This window comes from Salmo salar, chromosome 14 (genome assembly GCF_965601325.2).
Source record: "Salmo salar chromosome 14, fSalSal1, whole genome shotgun sequence".
NCBI classification, from domain to species: Eukaryota; Metazoa; Chordata; class Actinopteri; order Salmoniformes; family Salmonidae; genus Salmo; species Salmo salar.
In genome coordinates this window covers 3,859,390-3,887,175 of record NC_138304.1, presented here as the reverse complement: position 1 = coordinate 3,887,175, position 27,786 = coordinate 3,859,390, and the positions used below count along the sequence as shown (strand labels likewise).

Here is a 27,786-nt window from a genome sequence, read left to right as displayed (position 1 = left end):
GGTTCACACCTAGCTTGACTATTGGACAATTCTTTAGTAAAGGTTGAATAGTCTATTGTTCAGCTAATAGTCCATCCTAGAAACGTTGTTAGCAGAATTCACAGCCTGCCATGCTTGTGAAAAACAAATAATTATACTTTTTCTCTTTCCACATGATAAATATTCCAATTGATAAAGTGTTTTTCACCACAATCGGCCACAACCCCAAGTAATACATTTGGGCACATTCGATAACGTACTGGACTTCGGGTTCGAAACCTACTCCCTGCTTGTTTCATTACATTATTATGCCGGTCTTAGAGCAAATAGCCTGGATTGTTACTCCCATCTCAATTTTGCTTCCTCATGATGCCATCTATTTTGTGAAGTGCACCAGTCCCTCCTGCAGCAAAGCATCCCCACAACATGATGCTGCCACCCCTGTGCTTCACGGTTGGGATGGTGTTCTTCGGCTTGCAAGCCTCCCCCTTTTTCCTCCAAACATAACAATGGTCATTATGGCCAAACAGTTCTATTTTAGTTCCATCAGACCAGAGGACATTTCTACAAAAAGTATAAACTTTGTCCCCATGTGCAGTTGCAAACCTTAGTCTGGCTTTTTTTAATGGTGGTTTTGGAGCAGTTGTCACACCCTGATCTGTTTCACCTGTCCTCATTATTGTCTCCATCCCTTCCAGGTCTTTCTTGTTTTCCCCAGTGTATTTATTCCTGTGTTTCCTGTCTCTCTGTGACAGTTCGGTTTGTATGTTTCCAAGTCAACCAGCATTTTCCCCGTTCTCCTGCTTTTTGCATTCTCCTTTTTCTAGTGCTACCGGTTTTGACCCTTGCCTGTTTCAGGACTTTGTACCCACCTGCCTGACCATTCTGCCTGCCTTGACCACAAGCATGTCTGCCACTCGGTATCTCCTGGACTGGTTTTTACCTTTTTGCCTGTCCACGACCATTCTCTTGCCTACTCATTTGGATTAATAAACATTGTAAGACTCCAACCATTTTCCTCCTGTGTCTGCATCTGGGTCTCGCCTTGTGCCTTGATAGCAGTGGCTTCTTCCTTGCTGAGCGGCCTTTCAGGTTGTCGATATAGGACTCGTTTTACTGTAGATATAGATACTTTTGTACCCGTTTCCTCCAGCATCTTCACAAGGTCCTTTGCTGATGTTCTGGGATTGATTTGAACTTTTTGCACCAAAGTACGTTAATCTCTAGAGTTCTTCTCTAGAGTTATTGTCTTCCTGAGTTGTATGGCGGCTGCGTGGTCCCATGGTGTTTATTCTTACATACTATTGTTTGTACAGATGAACGTGGTACCTTCAGGCATTTGGAAATTGCTCCCAAAGATGAACCAGACTTTTAGAGGTCTACAATTTATTTTCTGAGGTCTTGGCTGATTTATTTAGATTTTCCCATGATGTCAAGCAAAGAGGCACTGAGTTTGAAGGTAGGCCTTGAAATACATCAACAGGTACACCTCCAATTGACTCAAATGATGTCAATTAGCCTATCAGAAGCTTTTAAAGCCATGACATCATTTTCTGGAATTTTCCTACTAGTTTAACCTGTCTGGGATAGGGGGCAACAAAACAGAGGTAATTGTATATAACTATGGATTATTTGGAACCAAAACAACATTTGTTGTTGAAGTAGAAGTTCAGGGAGTGCATTCTGACGAAGAACAGCAAAGGTAATCCAATTTTTCTAATAGTAATTCTGAGTTTAGTGAGCCCCGAAGTTGGCGGGTGTCTGAATAGCTAGCCTGTGATGGCCGAGCTATGTACTCAGAATATTGCAAAATGTGCTTTCGCCGAAAAGCTATTTTAAAATCTGACATAGAGATTGCATAAAGGAGTTCTGTATCTATAATTCTTAAAATAATTGTTAAGTATTTTGTGAACGTTTATGATGAGTAATTTAGTAAATTCACCGGAAGTTTTCAGTGGGTATGCTGGTTCTGAACATCACATGCTAATGTAAAAAGCTGGTTTTGATATAAATATGAACTTGATTGAACAAAACATGCATGTATTGTATAACATAATGTCCTAGGAGTGTCATCTGATGAAGATCATCAAAGGTTAGTGCTGCATTTAGCTGTAGTTTGGGTTTTTGTGACAAATGCTTTGAAATTGGCTGTGTGATTATTTTTGGCTGGGTACTCTCCTGACATAATCTAATGTTTTGCTTTCGCTGTAAAGCCTTTTTGAAATCGGACAATGTGGTTGGATTAACGAGAGTCTTATCTTTCAAATGGTGTAAAATAGTCATATGTTTGAGAAATTGAAGTTATAGCATTTGAGGTATTTGTATTTCGCGCCACGCGATTCCACTGGCTGTTGAATACAGTGGGACGCTAACGTCCCACCTAGCCCATAGAGGTTAAATAATTGTTATATATTTTGTCAATGTTTATGAGTATTTTTGTAAATTGATGTGCACATTCCCCCGGACGTATTGGTGGGAATACATTTTCTGAACATCACGCGCCAATGTAAAATGCTATTTTTGGATATAAATATGAACTTTATCGAACAAAACATACATGTATCGTGTAACATAATGTCCTAGGAGTGTCATCTGATGAAGATCAAAGGTTAGTGCTTCATTTAGCTGTGTTTTGGGTTTTATTGACACATGTCCTTGCTTGGAAAATGGCTGTGTGATTATTTTTGTCTATGTATTTTTGTCTATGTACCTAACAATCTAATGTTTTGCTTTCGCTGTAAAGCCTTTTTGAAATCGGACAATGTGGTTACATCAAGGAGAAGTGTATCTTTAAAATGGTGTAAAATAGTTGTGTTTGAGAAAGTTGAATTATGACATTCTTGTTTTTGAATTTACCGCCCTGATATTTCACTGGCTGTGTCCGTGACATGACAGTACCCCCCCCCCCCCCAAAGCCACCTCCGAATGCAACAAAATGAACAAATAAAAAACACAAAACAAAAGAGAGGGTAGGGTAGGGAGGGTGACAACAGTCTATTAGCGGCTCATATGCAACACCCAGAACCTTCCTCTTCTCCCGATCCTCCAGCAACGGAGGTGGCTCTGGCTCAGGGCGAAAACTCCATTCCGCCCGTAGATTCCTCTGCTTCTGTAACATAAGCCTGTAGATCATTATTGGAGGAATCGGATTGTAGATCCTTACCGGAAACACTGTGCTGTAGACCACTACTGGAGGTTCCGACCTCCAAGCCGCCGCTGGAGGATCTGGGCTGCAGACCGCCGCTGGAGGCTCTGTGCTGCAGAGCGTCGCTGGAGGCTCTGGGCTGCAGAGCGTCGCTGGAGGCTCTGGGCTGCAGAGCGTCGCTGGAGGCTCCGGACTGGAGATGCGCACTGGAGGTCTGATGCGTGGGACTGGCATAGGTGGCGCCAGACTGGTAACACGCACCTCAGGTCGAGTGCGGGGAGGAGGCACAGGACGTACTGGGCTGTGGAAGCGCAGTGGAGGGAGAGTGCGAGGAGCAGGCACAGGACATACCGGGCTGTTGAGACTTACTGGAGACCTGGTGTGTATCGCCGGTATCACTTGTTCCCGAACTTCCACACACTTCTCAGGTTGAGTACGGGGAGCTGACTCAGGTGGCATCAAACTGACGACACGTTCCTTTGGGAAAAACTTGTACGTCCTCCACCAACTCAATAGCTCTCCCATTTCTCCCTTCTCCAAATTCTCCCTCTTCTCCTGGATTGGCTCTGGTTTGCTCCTCAGCTCTGCCGACTGCTCCGACTGCTCCAAAGAAAAGTAGCCTCTCGTACTTCCCAGGTAGGCTCCGATAACGCTCGATTACTTGGTCCCAAGTCCAGTCTCTCCTCTCAATCCACTCCTGATGTGACCAGGTGGTCATCTGCTCCCGAGCACGCTGCTTGATCCAGTTGTGGTGGGTAGTTCTGTAATAGGGGTCGTCTAAATTCAACTGGGCATTCAACTGAGACTGCTCTTCTCTGTGTCACGGAGGCTCTCCGCACTGCTAAAGCTAACTCTCTCTCCTCTGCTCTCATCCTTCTAGACCTATCTGCTGCCTTTGATACTGTGAACCATCAGATCCTCCTCTCCACCCTCTCCGAGTTGGGCATCTCCGGCGCGGCCCACGCTTGGATTGCGTCCTACCTGACAGGTCGCTCCTACCAGGTGGCGTGGCGAGAATCTGTCTCCGCACCATGCGCTCTCACCACTGGTGTCCCCCAGGGCTCTGTTCTAGGCCCTCTCCTATTCTCGCTATACACCAAGTCACTTGGCTCTGTCATATCCTCACATGGTCTCTCCTATCATTGCTATGCAGACGACACACAATTAATCTTCTCCTTTCCCCCTTCTGATAACCAGGCGGCGAATCGCATCTCTGCATGTCTGTCAGACATATCAGTGTGGATGACGGATCACCACCTCAAGCTGAACCTCAGCAAGACGGAGCTGCTCTTCCTCCCGGGGAAGGACTGCCCGTTCCATGATCTCGCCATCACGGTTGACAACTCCCTTGTGTCCTCCTCCCAGAGTGCTAAGAACCTTGGCGTGATCCTGGACAACACCCTGTCGTTCTCCACTAACATCAAGGCGGTGACCCGATCCTGTAGGTTCATGCTCTACAACATTCGCAGAGTACGACCCTGCCTCACACAGGAAGCGGCGCAGGTCCTAATCCAGGCACTTGTCATCTCCCGTCTGGATTACTGCAACTCACTGTTGGCTGGGCTCCCTGCCTGTGCCATTAACCTGTTTGGGCTAGGGGGCAGTATTGAGAATTTTGGAAAAAATATGTGCCCATTTTTAACTGCCTCCTACACCAACTCAGAAGCTAGAATATGCATATTATTGTTCAGGTTTGGATAGAAAACACCCTAAAGTTTCTAAAACTGTTTGAATGGTGTCTGTGAGTATAACAGAACTCCTATGGCAGGCAAAAACCTGACAAGGTTTCATGCAGGAAGTGGCCTGTTTGACAAGGAGTCGTGCGTCTTGCATCTGTTTATTGAAGAGTAAGGATCTTAGCTGTAACGTGACAATTCCCAGGGCTCCAATAGGCTCTCAGGACCCGGGAAAATCATGAAGGTTGACGAGGCAGCCTCAGGCTGAAACAGATTATCACCTTATTCAAGTGTCCCATTAGGTGACAATGGAATGAGGCGCGTGCGCGATTAGCCCCCGTGGAGTATTTTAATTCGGCTGTTTAGTTTATTGCAGATTCCCGGTCGGAATATTATCGCTTTTCTACGAGATAAATGGCATAAAAATTGGTTTTAAACAGCGGTTGACATGCTTCGAAGTACGGTAATGGAATATTTAGACATTTTTTGTCACGCCATGCGCCATGCGCGCGACCGTGGATTACCATTCGTATAGTGTCTAGAACGCACGAACAAAACGACGCTATTTGGATATAACTATGGATTATTTGGGACCAAACCTACATTTGTTATTGAAGTAGAAGTCCTGGGAGTGCATTCTGACGAAGAACAGGAAAGGTAAGAACATTTTTCTTATAGGAAATGTGATTATGGTGAAGGCTAAACTTGCCGGGTGTCTAAATAGCTAGCCGTGATGGCTGGGCTATGTACTTAGAATATTGCAAAATGTGCTTCATCCGAAAAGCTATTTTAAAATCGGACATATCGAGTGCATAGAGGAGTAATGTATCTATAATTCTTAAAATAATTGTTATGCTTTTTGTGAACGTTTATCGTGAGTAATTTAGCAAACTGTTAGTAAATTCCCCGGAAGTTTGCGGGGGGTATGCTTTTTCTGAACGTCACATGCTAATGTAAAAAGCAGTTTTTTGATATAAATATGAACTTGATTGAACAGACATGCATGTATTGTTTAACATAATGTCCTAGGTGTGTCATCTGATGAAGATCATAAAAGGTTAGTGCTGCATTTAGCTGTGGTTTGGGTTTTTGGTGACATTATATGCTAGCTTGAAAAATGGGTGTCTGATTATTTCTGGCTGGGCACTCTCCTGACATAATCTAATGTTTTGCTTTCGTTGTAAAGCCTTTTTGAAATCGGACAGTGTGGTTAGATAAACGAGAGTCTTGTCTTTAAATAGCTGTAAAATAGTCATATGTTTGAGAAATTGAAGTAATAGTATTTCAAACGATTCAAAAATCGCGCCACTGGATTAGACTGGCTGTTACGTAGGTGGGACGAATTCATCCCGCCTAGCCCATAGAGGTTAAACCCCTACAACTCATCCAGAACGCCGCAGCCCGTCTGGTGTTCAACCTTCCCAAGTTCTCTCACGTCACCCCGCTCCTCCGCTCTCTCCACTGGCTTCCAGTTGAAGCTCGCATCCGCTACAAGACCATGGTGATTGCCTTGCTGTGAAGGGAACGGCACCTCCATACCTTCAGGCTCTGATCAGGCCCTACACCCAAACAAGGGCACTGCGTTCATCCACCTCTGGCCTGCTGGCCCCCCTACCTCTGAGGAAGCACAGTTCCCGCTCAGCCCAGTCAAAACTGTTCGCTGCTCTGGCACCCCAATGGTGGAACAAGCTCCTCACGACGCCAGGACAGCGGAGTCAATCACCACCTTCCGGAGACACCTGAAACCCCACCTCTTTAAGGAATACCTAGGATAGGATAAAGTAATCCTTCTAACCCCCCCCTTAAAAGATTTAGATGCACTATTGTAAAGTGGTTGTTCCACTGGATATCATAAGGTGAATGCACCAATTTGTAAGTCGCTCTGGATAAGAGCGTCTGCTAAATGACTTAAATGTAAATGTAAATGTAAAGGGGACCAAGGCGCAGCGTGTATAGTGCTCATATTCACTTTTATTATGAAGACACTAGAACAAAACGACCGACAACAGTTCCGTCAGGTGAACATACACTAAACAGAAAACAACGACCCACAAAACCCAGGAAGAAAAACCCCTACTTAAATATGATCTCTAATTAGAGCCAACGAGGTTCAGCTGCCTCCAATTAGAGTTCAACCCAAACAATCCCAACATAGAAATAGAAAAAAGTAGAACTTAAACATAGAAATATAAAACATAGAAACACCTCCTGTCACGCCCTGACCAACTCTACTATAGAAAATGACATCTTACTAGGGTCAGGACGTGACACACCCTAAACACATTTCATAAATACAATAAAATAAAATAAAAAGCTGCTGAGGGAAAATCCAGAGACATTGTTTGCTGACCATACCCTAATTGGAGAAAATAATACAATCTCTGACCTGCTCTTCTACACTGAGCATACTGTGGTATTCTGCCTCTTGTAGGCACTTTGGGCATGTTAGAAAGAGAGGAATGGTCGACAGATCTTGGTATTATGAACAGGAGCCTGAAAATCGACTCTGCACCATTGACACCTACAACAATGGCACCGTAATGATTCAAGGCCTAGAAGCTGAACTTGTCCTCTAGATACATGAGTTTCCATCACTGAAAGAGCTAGCAGACACCTTGAAAGAGAATGGCACTCTGATACACTTCAATCAGAAGACAGACTTTATAGGAAATCAGTTAATTCCACAAGTCCCCTCACCCTCATATCTAACTAAGTCAACCGAGCAGACATGGAGAGTTACAACCTATCCCAGCTGTCCCAGGCCTTTGGGAGTATCTCCCTAGTGGAAGTAGAGGTGAATGAGCTTAATGGTGGGGTGACAGTTCTGAGGCAGGATAAGGAAGAGTTGAGAGAGAAACTGGCAATGTTTGAGAGCATCATGAGGAGAGAGGTAGCTGACATCAGGGAGGAGCTACAAAGCAGTCATAGAATTACTACAACACAGACATCATCATCCACACTCTAAGAAAACAACTGGAACAACCCTCACATCCCCTCATCAACAGTACAACTGCTTCTCATAGTGAACCTCCGGAACTCACACAGAGAGGTCAGTAACCAGACCCAGAACAACTCCTCCTCCCACACCAACACCTCCCCAAGATCCTCACATCACAGCCCCAGAGCACCAGCGCCATGTCAGGAATACAACAAAAGGCCGCCTGTGGTCTCCACCCCACTCCATCCAAAGAACATCACTCCAGACACTACATCCCACAACAGCAGCACACAGGCAGAGCACTCTATGGCCTTAATTGTATGAGAAATTGCTATTCCCTGGCATGTTAGTCAGAAAGCTATAGTGCCGAAACAGCAAGTGCCATGAAAAGTCTGTCAAGCAACAAATGAAATGGGGCCAAACACATTATAATTCACACAGGTGCTTATGATTTGATGGCAATGAGAGGAGAAGTAGCTCCTGCAATGCAGCAAGTGGCAGCCCGAGGTGCAAAGATGACCTTCCACATTATACAGAGCAACAACGCTGAGCTGTCTAGAGGTTTTGTTACAGGGCAGTTGCCTTGGGCCATTACTCTTCTCTATTTTTACAAATGATTTGCCACTTGTCTTACATGAACCTAAAATGACTATGTATGCTGATGATTACACACTTTACACATCAGCACCTACAGCCAGTGAGCTCACTGAGACTCTTAGCAAGGAGTTACTATCAGAATGGGTAATTAACAATAAACTGGTCTTAAATACATCTAAAACCAAAAGCTATGTACTTGGAACAAAGCATTCTCTTAGACCTACACCTCAACTGGAGTTATGCCTAAACGGTGTGACCATTGAACAAGTTGGAGAAGCTGAACTTCTAGGAGTAACATTGGATGGTCAGTTATCATGGTCAAGTCATATTGACAAAGTTGATGGGGAGAGGTAGGTCTGTTATAAAAATATGTTGTGAGTTTTTTGACACAAAGATCAACTGTACTAGTTGTTCAGGTTTGATCTTGTCCCATCTTACTTACTGTCATACTGTAACATGATCAGGGGTGGCAAAGAAAGACCTAGAAATGCTGCAGCTGGCTCAAAACAAAGCAGCACACCTTTCCCTTAACTGCACACACAGAACTAACAACAACATGCATGATTGTCTTTCATGGTTGAGGTTTGAAGGGTTTCTTCACGGTACCCAAACTAAAAACAGATCTAATGCGTCGCACAGTTATGTACTTTATAGAGCCATGTCATTGTGTAATACTCTGCCATCAGCGGTTACTCAGGCCAAAAGAAAGTTTAACATTAAAAAACAGATAAAAAAACACATTGTATCACAGCGCCTCTATTCTAAAATTCAAATTTAACAGTTGAGCTGACAGACGTTTTGCACTGTTTCATTATGGCTTTAGTCATCAATATAGCAAAAGTGCAATATTTTATTAATGTAGTAGTGTGTCCGCCCCCATTAGAAAACTATGACCTTTGGCTTTCACCTAGATTTGTCTGAGAAGAAAACTATTTTCAGCCCATATGATCTAGTACACAATAAAAGTATAATAAAACATATACAAATATGAGGATATGATTATACACTTTTTTGGAATGAATAAACCTTTTCATACTTTATAAAATGTCCATACTGTATATAGTTAGAATCTGTGTTAGGAACATCTATCCAAAATATTGCACATTCTTGATACCAAACATATCATGACATTAGTAATAGTCAAAATCAATTAAAATTGTGAACGTTTAAATCAACATTTGGGCCATTTAAACATCATGCGCCCCTCCTATAGATAAGGGGAGAAGGGCTTTGTAAAGAGCTCCATTTTTTCGTTCTGAGCATAAGCAATGTGTCTGCAATGTTTAACTTCCACAGAAAATTACTTTTTTATCGTAGAGCTATTAAAGTTTTATATTTAGATCTGCTTGCTCAAGACAAATCCAGTGATTACTTTGCCATGTCTGTATCGTGAAGCAGTTGAGCTAGATAAATGTTTTTCTATGGACCGCCCCTGATGTAACGTTGCAGTGAAGCGCTATAAATCGATGTAATGATGCTGCTGACCACCAGAGGGATGCAAATACAAGTTTATTCAACAGAGAACCTTTAAATGGTCCTAGGAAGGTCTGAACAGCTGTCTTCTGACAAAATGGTGGGAAATCAATAAAATAAGTAATGTAAACATATACAGTGCCAGTCAAAAGTTTGGACACACCTACTCATTCAACGGTTTTTCTTTATTTTTACTATTTTCTACATTGTAGAATAATAAGGAAGACATCAAAACTAAGAAACAGCACACATGGAATCGTGTAGTAAACAAAAAAGTGTACAAATGTTTTTGGAATATATTTTAGATTTTAGATTCTTCAAAGTAGCCATCCTTTGCCAGGAGAACAGCTTTGCACACTCTTGGCATTCTCTCAACCAGCTTCAACTGAAATGCTTTTCCAACAGTATCAAAGGAGTTCCCAAATATGCTGAGCACTTGTTGGCTGCTTTTCGTTCACTCTGTGGTCCAACTCATCCCAAACCATCTCAATTGGGTTGAGCTCGGGTGATTGTGGAGGCCAGGTCATCTGATGCAGCACTCCATCACTCTATTTCTTGGTCAAATAGCCCTTACACAGCCTGGAGGTGTGTTTTGGGTCATTGTCCTGTTGAAAAACAAATGATAGTCCCACTAAGCGCAAACCAGATGGGATGGCGCATCGCTGCAGAATGCTGTGGTAGCCATGCTGGTTAAGTATGCCTTGAATTCTAAATAAATGAGTGACAGTGTCACCAAAAATGTCTAATTTGGACTCATCAGATCAAAGGACAGATTTCCACCGGTCTAATGTCCATTGCTTGAGTTTCTTGGCCCAAGCAAGTCTCTTCTTATTATTGGTGTCCTTTAGTAGTGGTTTCTATGCAGCAAATACAGCATGAAGGCCTGATTCTCCTCTGAACAGTTGATGTTGAGATGTGTCTGTTACTTGAACCCTGTGAACCATTTAGTTGGGCTGCAATCTGATGTGCAGTTAACTCTAATGAACTTATCCTCTGCAGCAGAGTTAACTCTGGGTCTTCCTTTCCTGTGACGGTCCTCATGAGAACCAGTTTCATCATAGCGCTTGATGGTTTTTGCAAATGCACTTGAAGAAACATTCAAAGTTCTTGAAATGTTCCGCATTGACTGACCTTCATGTCTTAAAGTAACGATGGACTGTCGTTTGTCTTTGCTTAATTGAGCTGTTCCTGCCATAATATGGACTTGGTCTTTTACCAAATAGGGCTATCTTCTGTATTCTACCGCTACCATGTCACAACACAAATGATTGGCTCAAACGCAATAAGAAGGAAAGAAATTCCACAAATTAACAAGAGTTAACTAGCAAGGAGTTTGTCAAACGGTTTATTAAGCCCTGGTCTGTGGTCTTTGTGTATAAATATCCAGCTACCTTAATTATAGTGGCGTAATGAAGCTGGTACATCTGACTACATTCTGTCCATATTGATTTCATCTACATGGAAGTTTATCTAGAATTTGATAAAAGGTCATTTGATTTATTTCTATAACAATATACAACCACATACAGTATATCATTTTTCAAATACTGTTAATCTTTTTCTTATCAAAGATCCCTTTTCATTTGACACACAGACCACAACGATCATATGTATAACTTTACAAGTGAATCCTTCCAGTTTTCCAGGTAGATGCTGTCCTGTAAAGCATCAACTCCGAACCCACGACTTCGTCTCTCTGCCTTATCCATGCATCTAACAACGTAACAGACGCTTTGACTCAACAAACCGACAAAGCGCTAAAATCAAAGAAAGCCATTGACAAGAGTGTCTCAATGACATTGAAGATCTTCAAATGGGGAAATTTCTTTTTTCACTTGCATATGGCTACAGTACAAAGGACGTTGAATTATTCTCATCTCCCATCTGTCTCTGACCAGAGCAGACCAAGTGATCAAAGAGATCAAAGGATGCTATTCAGTAGATTGAGCTCAAAAGACATGTGTCCTCCTCATCAGCTGCTGACTCTGTCTGTATATACCAGGAAGCACTTTTTCTTACCACATCTATCACACCCATAGTGCATTATTGGTTCTGTTACAAACCCACAACAGCTAATGTGTCTTTATAATAGGATTAGTGAATATGCAAAAATCATCTTACCTGCTGCCCGTGGTAAAATACAGCAAGGAGGAACATAGCCATCAGAAGCAAGGATGTCTCTTTGGTCCCAAGGAAGTTTCTGTGGAAACAAAACAGTTTCTATTGCAACAAAAAGTTTTCAAAATAATTCTACTGAGGGAAAAAAGTTACAGAATAGTTAAAGTAGAGTAGCCAGAATGGAATCCAAGACGTACTGTAAAATAGCAAAAGAGTATGTTCCCGACGTTCACAGAGAATCGCAGTCACAGTAAACACTATGCGGATGTCGGCTCAAGTTAAAGCCAAGTGCAGTGCGCTTCCCTACAAAGCGCCTGTACATTTAATGTGTTCACTCAGGCACTATCACATATTTATAATACAACATCCATGTGTTTGTGTGTTTAGAGTGCTTGTCTTATGTGTACGTGTGTCTGTGCATGTGTGTGTGTCTATTCACAGTCCCCGCTGTTCCATAAGGTGTATTTTTATCAGTTTTTTAAATCTGATTCTACTGCTTGCATCAGATATCTGATGTGGAATAGAGCTCCATGTAGCCATGGCTCTATGTAGTACTGTGCGCCTCACATAGTCTGTTCTTGACTTGGAGATTGTGAAGAGACCTTTGGTGGCATGTCTTGTGGGGTATGCATGGGTGTCTGAGCTTTGTGACAGTAGTTTAAACAGACACCTCGGTGGATTCAGCATGTAAACACTTCTTACAAAAAATAGTAGTGATGAAGTCAATCTCTCCTCCACTTTGTGTACATTTAAGGGCCAGCCATCCTGCCCTGTTCTGAGCCAATTGTAATTTTCCGAGGTCCACCTTTGTGGCACCTGACCACACGACTGAACAGTAGTCCAGGTGAACAAAACCAGAACCTGTAGAACCTGCCAATCTTACTTCTCCCCACCTTAGCTACTGTTGTATCAACATGTTATCAGCATGACAGTTAACACTCCAGGGTTACTCCAAGCAGTTTAGTCACCTCAACTTGCTCAATTTCCACAATATTTATTACAAGATTAAGGTGAGGTTTTGGGTTTAGTGAATGATTTGTCCCAAACACAATGCTTTTAGTTTTTGAAATATTTAGGACTAACTTATTCCTAGTCACCCATTCTGAAACTAACTGCAGCTCTTTGTTAAGTGTTGCAGTGATTTCAATAACTGTAGTTGCTGAAGTGTATAGTGTTGAGTCATCTGCATACATAGACACACTGGATTTACTCAAGGCCAGTGGCATGTCATTAGCAAAGATTGAAAAGGTAAGGGGCCTAGACAGCTGCCCTGGGGAATTCCTGATTCTACCTGGATTATGTTGGAGAGGCTTCAGTTAAAGAAGGGTCTGTGTTCTGTTAGACAGACAACTCTTTATCCACAATATAGCAGGGGGTGTAAAGACATAACACATATGTTTTTCCATCAGCAGATTATGATCGATAATGTCAAAGGCTGCACTGAAGTCTAACAAAACAGCTCCCACAATCTCTTTATCATCAATTTATCTTAGCCAATCATCAGTAATTTGTGTAAGTGCCGTGCTTGTTGAATGTCCTTCCCTATAAGTATGCTGAAAGTCTGTTGTCAATTTCTTTACAGTAAAATAGCTTAGCATCTGGTCAAACACCATTTTTTCCAAAAGTTTACTAAGGGTTGGTAAAAGGCTGATTGGTCAGCAATTTGAGTCAGTAAAGGGGGCTTTACTATTCTTGGGTAGCGGAATGACTTTTGCTTCCCTCCAGGCCCTCCAGAAGATAAGACAAATAGGAGTGGCAATATCGTCCACTATTATCCTCAGTAATTTTCCATCCAAGTTGTCAGACCCCGGTGGCTTGTCATAGTTGATAGACAACAATAATGTTTTCACATCTTCCACACTTACTTTACAGAATTTAAAATGACAATGATTGTCTTTAATAATTTTATCAGTTATACTTGGATATGTAGTGTCAGCGTTTGTTGCTAGCATGTCATGCCTAAGTTTGCTAATCTTCCCAATGAAAATATAATTAAAGCAATTTAAAATATCAGTGGGTTTTGTGATGAATGAGCCATCTGATTCAATTAATGATGGAGCTGAGTTTGCCTTTATGCCCAAAATGTAATTTAACTTCTTTGGGATAGTGGGCAGTATTTTCACGGCCGGATAAAAAAACGTACCCGATTTGATCTGGTTACTACTCCTGCCCAGAAACTAGAATATGCATATAATTAGTAGATTTGGATAGAAAACACTAAAGTTTCTAAAGCTGTTTGAATGGTGTCTGTGAGTATAACAGAACTCATATGGCAGGCCTAAACCTGAGAAGATTCCATACAGGAAGAGCCCTGTCTGACAATTTGTTGTCCTTCTGTTGCATCTCTATCGAAAATACAGCATCTGTGCTGTAACGTGACATTTTCAAAGGCTTCCATTGGCTCTCTAAAGCCGCCAGAAAGTGGAATGGGGTGTCTGCTGTCTCTGGGCAAAGAACAGCAGCAGAATTTATAAGTGGTCAGCCTGGGGACAGTGAGACTGAGATGCGCATTCACGAGACTACTCCATTTTTTTCTTTCAGCCTTTGAATGAATACAACGTTGTCCGGTTGGAATATTATCGATATTTTATGAGAAAAATAGCAGAAAAATAGATTTTAAACAGCGTTTGACATGCTTCTAAGTATGGTAATGGAATATTTTGAATTTTTTTGTCACGAAATGCCCTCGCGTGTCACCCTTCGGATAGTGACCTGAACGCACGAACAAAACAAAGCTATTTGAATATAACTATGGATTATTTGGAAACAAAACAACATTTGTTGTTGAAGTAGAAGTCCTAGGAGTGCAGTGAGTTTAGTCCTGAGTTTAGTGAGCCCAAAACTTGGTGGGTGTCAAAATAGCTAGCCGTGATGGCCGAGCTATGTACTTAGAATATTGCAAAATGTGTTTTAAAATCTGACACCGCGATTGAATAAAGGAGTTCTGTATCTATAATTCTTAAAATAATTGTTATGTTTTTTTGTGAACGTTTATCATGAGCAATTTAGTAAATTCACCGGAAGTTTTCGGTGGGTATGCTAGTTCTGAACATCACATGCTAATGTAAAAAGCAGTTTTTTGATATAAATATGAACTTGATTGAACAAAACATGCATGTATTGTATAACATAATGTCCTCGGAGTGTCATCTGATGAAGATCATCAAAGGTTAGTGCTGCATTTAGCTGTGGTTTGGGTTTATGTGACATATATGCTTGCTTGGAAAATGGCTGTATGATTATTTGTGTCTATGTACTTTCCTAACATAATCTAATGTTTTGCTTTCGCAGTAAAGCCTTTTTGAAATCGGACAATGTGGTTAGATTAACCTCTCTAGGGTATGTGGGACGAAATCGTCCCACCTACTCAACAGCCAGTGTAATCCCGTGGCGCGTTATTCAAATTCCTTAAAAATGCAAAAACTTCAATTTTTCAAACATATGACTATTTTACACCATTTTAAAGACAGGACTCTCGTTACTGTAACCACACTGTCCGATTTCAAAAAGGCTTTACAACGAAAGCAAAACATTAGATTATGTCAGCAGGGTACCCAGCCAGAAATAATCAGACACCCATTTTTCAAGCTAGCATATAATGTCACATAAACCCAAACCACAGCTAAATGTAGCACTAACCTTTGATGATCTTCATCAGATGACAACCCTAGGACATTATGTTATACAATACATGCATGTTTTGTTCAATCAAGTTTAGGTAAACAGACGAAAGAAAATAAAGCATGGGGTCGACTCGGGCACACGCCTAAGCCCATAGTACTCTGATCGGCCACTTGCCAAACGCGATAAAGTGTTTCAGCCAGAGGCTGCCTCGATATCGTTCAGCTTTTTCCCGGGCTCTGAGAGCCTATGGGAGCCGTAGGAAGTGTCACGTTACAGCAAAGATCCTCAGTCTTAAATAAAAAGAGCCAAGATGAAACACAACTTGTCAGACAGGCCACTTCCTGCATGGAATCTTCTCAGGTTTTGGCTTGCCATATGAGTTCTGTTATACTCACAGACACCATTCAAACAGTTTTAGAAACTTTAGGGTGTTTTCTATCCAAAGCCAATAATTATATGCATATTCTAGTTACTGGGCAGGAGTAGTAACCAGATTAAATCGGGTACGTTTTTTATCCGGCCGTGTCAATACTGCCCCCTATTTTGCAAATGCTGTAAAATAGTCATATGTTTGAAAAATGGACGTTTTTGTATTTTTGAGGAATTTGTAATTCGCGCCACGGCTATCATTGGATATTGGAGCAGGTGTTCCGCTAGCGGAACGTCTAGATGTAAGAGGTTAAGTACATCCTCTCCACCCCTCAACCAGTATTCTACAAGAGCACAGACGAGGGACAACAGATACACCGGTCTCTACATTGCAGAAGAGCTGAAGGCAGTCAATGACCTTGGACCACAGAAGGTATTTGCACTGGTGACAATGCTGTGAACATGAAGGCTGCTTGGTCTAAAGTGGAGGAGTCCTACCCTCACGTCACACCCATTGGCTGTGCTGCTCGTGCATTGAATCTGCTCCTCAAGGACATCATGGCACTGAAAACAATGGATACACTCTACAAGAGAGCCAAGGAAATGGTTAAGTATGTGAAGGGTCATCAAGTTATAGCAGCAATCTACCTTACCAAGCAAAGTGAGAAGAATAAGAACACCAAATTGAAGCTGCCCATCAACACCCATTGGGGTGGTGTTGTCATCATGTTCGACTACTTCCCCTCCAGGAGACTGTCAATCTAAGAAATGGCCATATCACAGTCTGCCGATATGGACAGCCCCATCAAGAGGATCCTCCTGGATGATGTATTTTGTGAGAGAGTGGTAAGCAGCCTGAAACCTATAGCAGTAGCCATTGCACGGATTGAGGGAGACAATGCCATCCTGTCTGATGCTCAGACTCTGCTTGCAGATGTAAGAGAAGAAATCCGTACTGTCCTGCCCACTTCACTATTGCTCCAAGCAGACGAAACTGCAGTACTGAAATACATCAAAAAGCATGAAGACTTCTGCCTGAAGCCCATATGTTGGACCCCAAGTATGCTGGCAAGAGCATTCTGTCTGGTGCAGAGATCAACAAGGCCTATGGTGTCATCACTATCGTGTCTCGCCACCTTGACCTGGATGAGGGCAAGGTTCTAGGCAGTCTGGCGAAGTACACTTCCAAACAAGGGCTTTGGGATGGAGATGCAATATGGCAGTCGTGCCAACATATCTCATCAGCCACCTGGTGGAAGGGACTTTGTGGATCTGAGGGTCTTTCCCCTGTTGTCTCCATCACGTATTGTATGATCTGTTATACACTATATTAGGCACAACCTTTGGAACTTTGGTTTTCCTAGATATGCTACTATATTGTGATCACTACATCCGATGGGTTTGGATACTGCTTTAAAGCAAATTTCTGCAACATTAGTAAAGATCTGACCAATACATGTTGATGATTTCATTCCTGTGCTGTTTGTAACTACCATAGTAGGTGACTGATAACCTGAACCAGCTTTTTCTTGAGTGGACAGCCAATCAATATTTAAATCACCCAGAAATATACCTCTCTGTTGCTTTCACATACATTATAACCTGTTATGACTAGGGGTTCTGCTAGCGGAACGTTTCGACAACATCCCCTGAAATTGCAGAGCGCGAAATTCCCCCAACATTATTAGAAATATTTAACTTTCATACAAGTGCAATACACCAAATTAAAGCTTAACTTCTTGTTAATCTAGCCACCGTGTCAGATTTCAAAAAGGCTTTAAGGCGAAAGCAAACCATGCGATTATCTGAGGACAGCACCCCATCAAACAAACACATGACAATCATATTTCAACCCGCCAGGCGCGACACAAAACTCTGAAATAACTATATAATTCATGCCTTACCTTTGAAGAGCTTCTTCTGTTGGCACTCCAATATGTCCCATAAACATCACAAATTGTCCTTTTGTTCAATTAAGTCCGTCGTTATATCTCCAAAATGTCAATTTATTTGCCGCTTTTGATTCAGAAAAACACCGGTGCCAACTCGCCCAACATGACTACAAAATATCTAATAAGTTACCTGTAAACTTGTTCCAAACATTTCAAACAACTTTCCTAATCCAACTTTAGGTATTTTAAAATGTAAATAATCGATAAAATTTAAGATGGGATAAACTGCGTTCAATACCGGATGAAAACAAAGTGAAGCGCGTTCCAGGTCGCATGCACCAAAACATTAGAATGCACTAGGCTGGACCCTCGTTCTGAATAACGGTACTTCTTCATTTCTCTAAAGAAAAACATCAACCAATTTCTAAAGACTGTTGACATCTAGTGGAAGGAATAGGAACTACAACCAACTGCCACAGAAATCTAGGTTCCCATAGAAAACCAATTGAAAACACAGTGAACTCAAAAAAAGAAAATCCTGGATGGTTTGTCCTCGGGGTTTCACCTGCCAAATAAGTTCTGTTATACTCACAGACATTATTTTAACAGTTTTAGAAACTTTAGAGTGTTTTCTATCCAAATCTATTATATGCATATCCTAGCTTCTGGGCCTGAGTAGCAGGCAGTTTACTTTGGGCACGCTTTTCATCCGGATGTGAAAATACTGCCCCCTATCCCAAACAGGTTAAGCTGTATATGTTAACGTGGGCTATTTTCAGCACTTTTCTGGGATACCTGATTATTTTCATTGCTTTACTGGGAAGTGTAGCAGACATAGACATGCTCATGTTATTTATGTTAGTGCAGGGTGAGCTGCACACAGTGGACGTCCTACTAGGGCACACTGCCTTAATGCTAACAGTATAACTCTGGTTCATATGCACATGATTACTGCATATAATAGCTATAGGATCAGCAGAGACATTCAGGGAAGTAAGAGGTACATAAATTAGGTTACTTACATTGTCTCTTCCAACACCCCTGGGATAATGTACATTTTCTGAAGCATTATGACAACTCGGTGACACAATGGTAGGGATTAACTGAGCTGGGCATGGGTCATTGATAAGTAATTGTCTCAACACAGCCTTATAATGCTGTGAAAGGATCCAGGAACACAAATTATTTGGGTGGATCCCATCCTCCTTAAAAAACGAGTTTTGCTTTCAAAAGGTATCAAAATTGTCAATAAATGTTACACCCACAGAGCTGCAATAGTCTCGTGGCCAATTATGGAGGGCAAAAAGTCTGCTGAAACGTTGAATGCCACAATTTAGGGAAGTCACAGGCCAGATATTATGGGGCGTTTGTTGGTGTCAAGCAGAGACCCAATCAGTTCTTGAAAATCCATCTTCAGCTGTTCTGAGCTACCCTTCATAATGTAGTTGAATCTCACATGAACTATGACAGACTCAAATTTTCTTATGTCAATCTGCTTTCGAACCTCTCGCAGACACTCCAGTCCGCTTAGCAGCATGCCACTGCCTTTGGTATGTACGACTTGTGACATGGGACCAGCGCTGATTGAAACAATCCTCTTGCTGTTCTCCATCTACTCCACTACAAGATGGAGGAGGAAAAGCAGGTGGAGACAACTTCTTTGGCAGGCAAGTTCCAGGAAGCACAGGCCATTCGGATAAGGAGATATGACAAGGCGGGGATATCCATCAGGCCGGAGCAGCGTCAGGAGTTGAAAATAAGCATTTGCGTTTTCCTCATAAGTTTGTGCAGAATTGAAATTTGCATGCTAAGGATAGCCACCTCATTCCTGTAATCCTCCGCAAGCAAACAATTGCCGTATTGGAACTCCGGATTGTCAATTTTGTCCCGGAAAAGAACGTAATAAATACAGCTTCTACTGCGCTACAAATGTTTGTTAGCTATTCCAGGCGAAGTGGGCTCAATTGCAACCTAGCTAGCTGGCTAGTTGGTAGCAGGTGTTGACACAAACACTTATGAACAAAATAAAATCAAACAAATAAAACTTTGGAAACAACAGGTCGAGGCGCAAGAGGTATCTGAGTTCGTGGAGCACATCAACAGTCAAAATATTGTATCTAGGGCCTCTATTTTGAGATACTCAAAGTTTCTGAGATGCCACGCCATAGTAGAGCTTCAGTGTTTTACGGACAAATACTCAGAAGAAGTGGAAAAACATTGTAACTCAATGTCTGAGAGCGATTTAGAAGGGAGCTTTTAGCCTGCTGTCGCAGACTAAATGGCCTCTTGGAAAATAAAAAGATGTATGATGTGTTACTCCACTAACTAGCAGATGTAGAGTGGAGACACCAGAGCAAGGTTGGGCAACTGGCAGCCCGCGGGCAGCATGCGTCCCAAGGGTCCCCCTTTTGTAGTCCCACATATACATTACCGTTTAAAAGTTTGGGGTAACTTAGAAATGTCCTTGTTTTTGAAAGAAAAGCACATTTATTGTCCATTAAAATAACAATAAATTGATCAGAAATACAGTGCAGACCTTGTTAATGTTGTAAATGACTATTGTAGCTGGAAACAGCTGATTTTGAATGGAATATCTACATAGGCGTACAGAGGCCCAATATCAGCAACAATCACTCCTGTGTTCCAATGGCACATTGTGTTAGCTAATTCAAGTTTATCATTTTAAAATGCTAATTGATCATTAGAAAACCCTTTTGCAATTATGTTAGAACAGCTGAAAACTGTTGTGCTGATTAAAGAAACAAAAAAACTGGACTTCTTTAGACTAGCATTTGTGGGTTCGATTACAGGCACAAAATGGCCAGAAACAAAGGACTTTCTTCTGAAACTCGCCAGGCTATTCTTGTTCTGCGAAATTAAGGCTATTCCATGCGAGAACTTGCCAAGAAACTGAAGATCTCGTCAATGCTGTGTACTACTAATAGTGATGCTGGGATGCTGGCCTTCTAGGCAGAGTTGCAAAGAAAAAGCCATATCTCAGACTGGCCAATAAAAATTAAATATTAAGATGGACAAAAGAACACAGACACTGGACAGAGGAACTCTGCCTAGAAGGCCAGCATCCCGGAGTCGCCTCTTCACTGTTGATGTTGAGACTGGTGTTTTGCCGGTACTATTTAATGAAGATGCCAGTTGAGGACTTGTGAGGTGTCTGTTTCTCAAACTAGACACTCTAATGTACTTGTCCTCTTGCTCAGTTGTGCACCGGGCCTCCCACTCTTTCTATACTGGTTAGAGCCAGTTTGCGCTGTTGTGTGAAGGGATTAGTATACAGCGAGCAATTCCAGTCCTCGGGGCCTGATTGGTGTTACAGTTTTGCCCCAGCCCTGGCTAACACACCTGACTCCAATATTCGCCTAATCAGGATCTTCAGTTTAGAATGCAATTTGATTAATCAGCTGTGTTTGCTAGGGATGGAGAAAAGTGTGATACCAATCAGGCCCCGAGGACTGGAGTTGTCCACCCCTGTTCTATGGGGTAAATCCCAAGTGGGTTGGTTCCTGCGAGCACCATAAAGTATAGGGTAAGTCCCAAAAGGTAAGCCTGAGCAGGGTAGGCCCTGCAGAGGGTAAGTTCTAGGGGGTAAATCCCAGGCGGGGTTGGTTCCCTGCAAGACTCGTAAGAAAGGGGTAAAAGTCCCAGCCGCAGTGGCCGTGAAGCTGTAGGGGTGTGTGTGTGTGTGTGTGTGTGTGTGTGTGTATGAATGTTTGAACATGATTCGTGTGTAGTAGCAGTAGCATTAAATAGATTGGTTTATGCCCTATTGGGGTGGGGAACCGTAACAAATCAGGTGGAAAAAGGAGGACAACTGTGAGTAATTTTGGTAATGAGGGTTGTTGGGAACAGTGGTATTTATGTAGAGAAATTGGACTAAAACCCCTTCCCATGCTACACATTACTCATCCACAATTGCCTGTGGGGAACTGCCAGTGTCGTCCAGCACCAAAAGTATACACAGGAGTGACCAAATTATTGGTAGCCTAAGCTGTTACTACTTAACGCCGTTGGGGGGTGACGCCGAGTCAATAATAACTGATATGGTTTCTAGAGGCCAGGAGACTCCCGCAGAGGGAGTGGTAGAAGGGGAAAATATAGAGGCACTAACAAAGGCATATGACCAGCACTAAGAACCAAATAAATGGTGGGGAAAATTTGCCAAATTGGACAAAATTGGTGCACATTATCCCGTAGATGGAAAGTTTAAAACCAGACAATAATGTATTGATGCAATAGTAGTGTAGAATACTAAAATCAGAGAACAGTCCAGACCAAAATACGCAGGCATCCTAACCACGGCATTTTATCAGCAGTGGACAAATATGGAAAAAGTGAAAAATAGAGACCTGCGAGGTAAAATGGAAAAGGCAGTAGACAAGAACGAGGCTATAAGGTGACAACAGGTCACATCTGGAGGCCACCATTATACCACTCTCTTAAAGACAAAAAAGAGCAGTATGGGTTGCGAGAGGCAGAGGACATGTGCATTAAGAGTCCAGATATAGTAGTCCCGTACTGGATAGTGGATCAGCATGATCTAGGTAATCATAGAAATGTGTGCCCAGTACGAACACACGCAACCCCGGTTACATTTTATCCAGGACAAATAGTACCATGGGAGTACAACCCTATTCCCAATGATGTGTATCCCCAAGTACGGATCCAAATTCAGCATCATCAGCCACTGAGCATGAGCGAAATGCATAATATTATGAAAGAGGCACCGGATCCAGTAAAAGAGGGACAGGGATTTATCAGTTTCCTGAGGAAACAGGGTAGAATTTTGGGGTTTCATGCTGGTGATTACGATCATATTGAATACTCGCTTTGCCAAGAGTCGTGTTGCCAATACTCGCACAGGAATATCGAATGTCGGCTTGGCCCTCTGTACGCGAAGCATGTGACTCGGCGATAGCAAATGACAAAATTGAGGGATTCTTAACCACAGTTGGGAATATATTGTTTCGACCAGATGTGAGTAAAATTAGTAACTGTACTCAGGTTCCGAAAGAAAGAATGCGCAATTATGTGCATTGGATGGATGATGCGTTACGTACTAATCTGACAATGGGGGATAGACACGATCAAAATATAGGAATTTGTACGTCTGCTTCGATGGCAGGCTTGAAACCTGTCATTAAAACAGCTATTGTGGGGTTAGTGGACCAACATGGGATGAAATAGTACAGGCTGAATTGAGATTGGAATCTAATTCCGCTCACTTCGCAGCCGTGCGAGTGGTTAATACAGCCACAGTGAAAGTCACTAACAGTGGTTTCAATGGCCAATGTAAGACAAAGAAACAGAGAAAAGGGTAGCGAACTTGTGCTAAAACACAGGGGGTTAGCTCCCTGTTTTAGATGTGGGGCCATCAAAAGCAGTCTAACGTCAAGATAAGTCCAAGAACCACGACATTTGCCGTGTATCCATCTACGTACTGTATAACAAATTCCCAAATGTTTGGGAAAGGTACGCACCATCTTAAATGACTAAATTATTGTAGACAATGCCTATATTTGGGAGCAAACATTTGAAAGCATTTTGGTGTTAAGATACACTGTAATGTTACATCACTCACTCTGTGTTGTGGTGGACATAGTCGTAGCGTAAAAACAGGGAGGTGTAGAAGGCTTCAGTGAGCAGGGAGTAGATAGCAATCATGACCAGGAGCACAGCGAGCTTTAGGACTGAGTTCAGTCGCAGGAACACCGCGCACGTCACCATGGCGAGCACCCCCGTGAACACAAAATACTGTGGAGGAAAACATTGACACACACACAACACTTAAAGGGGTAATCTGGAATTGGTGCATACATTTTTGGACTTTTAAATACATTTTATATAGCCATTCGTTCTTGAAGAATATAACTATAAATGCCACATGAGCTTAGTTCGTGATGTTGTACTGCACCTCATCAAAGGCCAAAATATAAGCACCTTTTACTCCATTGTTTGTAAACAGCCATAGCCGCGGGTAGATGTTTGGTGGTTGGGGTGCTGAGATAAAAAACAATTGCAGGACTAGTAAAGGCCCAGTGCAATACTTTTGTAATTAAAACATATATATATAATCAAATGATATATACAGTGCCTTGCAAAAGTATTTGTCCCCCTTGGCTTTTTCCCTACTTGTTGCATTACAACCTGCAATTTAAATGGATTTTTATTTGGATTTCATGTAATGGACATGCACAAAACAGTCCAAATTGGTGAAATGAAATGAAAACAATTACTTGTTTCTATGAATCCCCTAAATAAGATCTGGTGCAACCAATTACCTTCAGAAGTCACATAATTAGTTAAATAAAGTCCACCTGTGTGCAATCTAAGTGTCACATGATCTGTCACATGATCTCAGTATATATACACCTGTTCTGAAAGGCCCCAGAGTCTGCAACATCACTAAGCAAGCAGCACCATGAAGACCAAGGAGCTCTACAAATAGGTCAGGGACAACGTTGTGGAGAAATACAGATCAGGGTTGGGTTATAGAAACATTTCAGAAACTTTGAACATCCCACAGAGCACCATTAAATCCATTATTAAAAAATGGAAAGAATTTAGCACCACAACAAACCTGCCAAGAGAGGGCCGCCCACCAAAACTCACGGACCAGGCAAGGAGGACATTAATCAGGCAACAAAGAGAACAAAGATAACCCTGAAGGAGCTGCAAAGCTCCACAGCGGAGATTGGAGTATCTGTCAAAAAAAAAACACTTTAAACAGCACACTCCACAGAGCTGGGCTTTACGACAGAGTGGCCAGAAAAAAAGGCATTGCTTAAAGAAAAAAATAAGCAAACACGTTTGGTGTTCGCCAGAAGGCATGTGTGAGACTCCCCAAACATATGGAAGAAGGTACTCTGGTCAGGTGAGACTAAAATTGAGGTTTTTGGCCATCAAGGAAAATGCTTTGTCTGCCGCAAACTCAGCACCTCGCATTACCCCGAGAACCCCATCCCCACAGTGAAGCATGGTGGTGGCAGCATCATGCTGTGGGGATGTTTTTAATCGGCAGGGACTGGGAAACTGGTCAGAATTGAAGGAATGATGGATGGCGCTAAATACAGGAAAATTCTTGAGGGAAACCTGTTTCAGTCTTCCAGAGATTTGAAACTGGGACGGAGGTTCACCTTCCAGCAGGACAATGACACTAAGCATACTGCTAAAGCAACACTCACGTGGTTTAAGGGGAAACATTTACATGTATTGGAATGGCCTAGTCAAAGCCCAGACCTCAATCCAATTGAGAATCTGTGGTATGACTTAAAGATGGCTGTATACCAGCGAAACCCATCCAACTTGAAGGAGCTGGAACAGTTTTGCCTTGAAGAATGGGCAAAAATCCCAGTGACTAGATGTGCCAAGCTTATAGAGACATACCCCAAGAGACTTGCAGCTGTAATTGGTGCAAAAGGTGGCTATACAAAGTATTGATTTTGGGGGGGTGAATATTTATGCATGCTCAAGTTTTCAGTTTGTTTGTCTTAGTTCTTGTTTGTTTCACAGGAAAAAATATTTTGCATCTTCAAAGTGGTAGGCATGTTGTGTAAATCAAATGATACAAACCCCCCAAAAATCTATTTTAATTCCAGGTTGTTAGGCAACAAAATAGGAAAAATGCCAAGGGGGTGAACACTTTCGCAAGCCACTGTATATATTTTATTATTGTAATTTTTTTATTCCGATTTTCCAGGGGTGTTTCAGCACCCTTAGCACCCCTACTTCCCGCGGCTATGTTAATAGCTGTATGAATTTGTAAGTCATTCAATTTCTCCTAACCTTCCTTTCAGCTGTCCCATATTTCCCCTTTAATGAACATAATACAGTAGAAGGGCAAAAAAACACTTAAATTCAGGAAATTAAATTATTTTATTTATTGAGCTGGAAATTGCCAATTCATTTATATTGGGATTTTGGTTTCAATGTTGTGAATTAAAGTCCTATTCATTTCCTGAGTTGAAATGGCATTGACGCAAGCCACGGACTTGAGTGATGAGAAGATAAACACTACATGACCAAAAGTATGTGGAAACATGCTCGTTGAACATCTCATTCCAAAATCATGGGCATTAATATGGAGTTGGTCCCCCCTTTGTTGCTATAACAGCCTCCGCTCTTCCGGGAATGCTTTCCACGATATTTTGGAACATTGCTGCGTGTAGTTGCTTCCATTCAGCCACAAGAGCATTAGTGAGGTCAGGCACTGATCTTGGGTGATTAGGCCTGGCTCGCATTCAGTGTTCCAATTCATCCCAAAAGTGTTCAATGGTTGAGGTCAGGGCTCTGTGCAGGCCAGTCAAGTTCTTCCACACTGATCTTGACAATCCATTTCTGTATGGACCTAGCTTTGTGCACGGGGGCATTGTCATGCTGAAACAGGAATGGGCCTTCCCCAAACTGTTACCACAAAGTTGGAAGCACAGAATCGTCTAGAATGTCATTGTAGGCTGTAGAGTTAAGATGTCCCTTCACTGTAACTAAGGGGCCTAACTCGAACCATGACAAACAGCCCCAGTCCATTACTCCTACTCCCCCTAACTGTACAGCTGGCACTAGGCATTCGGGCAGGTAGGTTTCTCCTGGCATCCGCCTAACCCAGATTTGTCCATCAGACTTTCCAGATGCACTGCTAGCTATGAATTATATCTGAGGGTGTTTGCATCTTTAGGTAAAAATTTGAATAATGTCCCGAATATTGGCAAGTAGAGGGGCTCCCCAGTGGGTGGGCCCAGGTACACATGCGCCTACGTGGCTGGATAACATGTTATCTTAGTTTCACACTGTGAAGTGTTCCCCTGAAATACTAAAGTACTATATAATGCCATGTTAATACCATATTGTTAGTACTGTAGTTACAGTGTTACTACACAGGTATAAGACCAACTTAATGTAAAGTATTACTGTCTAGTACAGTTACCTCAGGGTAGAAGCAGATGTCAGGGATGGGGGTGGATGTGTTGAAGGTCTGGTTGCTGAAGGTGCTGGACTTGTCAAAATCACACCACAGCTGCAAGAGAGGAACAGAGAGAGATCAGTGTTGTACATTATTGTCTCTATAAATAATCAGTATATGCATACTCAATCAGTGAATGAATACTCAAATTCAGGCACGTGCAGAGAGCACGAGCACCTGCCCCACCACTCATCAAGTATATATATTTTGCATACCGTTGTCATTGTTGTTAGGAACACACTGCCCCCAAGTCATCGTGACATTGTCAAGTTCACCACCCACATCCCTACCCGGTCCTGGTCTGCCCTGAACGGAGCTCACATGCACCCGGTTGTGCCTTTTTTCCCAGCTTGCCCTGTACGGAGATTACGGAGATATCCAAACATGCATGGCTTGATATGCGGTCACCAGTCAAGTGTCTGTAACAAGCCACCTACAGTTGAAGTCGGAAGTTTACATACACCTTAGCTGAATACATTTAAACTCAGTTTTTCACAATTCCTTACATTTGATCCTAGTAAAAATTCCCTGTTTTAGGTCAGTTAGGACCACCTTTTTATTGTAAGAATGTGAAATGTCAGAATAATAGTAGAGAGAATGTTTTATTTCAGCTTTTACTTCTTCCATCACATTCCCAGTGGGTCAGAAGATTATATACACTCCGTTAGTATTTGGTAGCATTGCTTTACATTTGTTTAACTTGGGTCAAACGTTTCGGGTAGCCTTCCACAAGCTTCCCACAATAAGTTGGGTGAATTTTGGCCCATTCCTCCTGACGGAGCTGGTGTAACTGAGTCAGGTTTGTAGGCCTCCTTGCTCGCACACGCCTTTTCAGTTCAGGAGAGGTGTATCTATAAAACGATATAATTTGAAAAAAAAATTGAAAAAAATAATTATTAAATTTTGTTATGCTAATGGCGATATGATTTTTCGCTGGAGGCCGCACAGGGGTATAAATTACACACACAGTCATTTATAAATTGATAAGATCTATTGATAAG

The 27,786-nt window shown here is 42.1% G+C and overlaps 1 protein-coding gene across 2 annotated transcripts in view; it reads right to left on the bottom strand.

Annotated features, from left to right (window-relative positions):
• The window catches only part of adcy8 (adenylate cyclase 8 (brain)), a 302,457-nt gene that overhangs the window by 40,489 nt on the left and 234,182 nt on the right, over nt 1-27,786 (bottom strand). For both annotated transcript variants that reach the window (XM_014139104.3, XM_014139106.3), the window contains 3 exons: nt 26,750-26,839; nt 23,408-23,580; nt 11,930-12,008 (listed from right to left, as the gene is read on the bottom strand). In XM_014139104.3, coding sequence (XP_013994579.1) covers nt 11,930-12,008; nt 23,408-23,580; nt 26,750-26,839 — 342 coding nt within the window. The remainder of the gene's footprint in view (nt 1-11,929; nt 12,009-23,407; nt 23,581-26,749; nt 26,840-27,786) is intronic.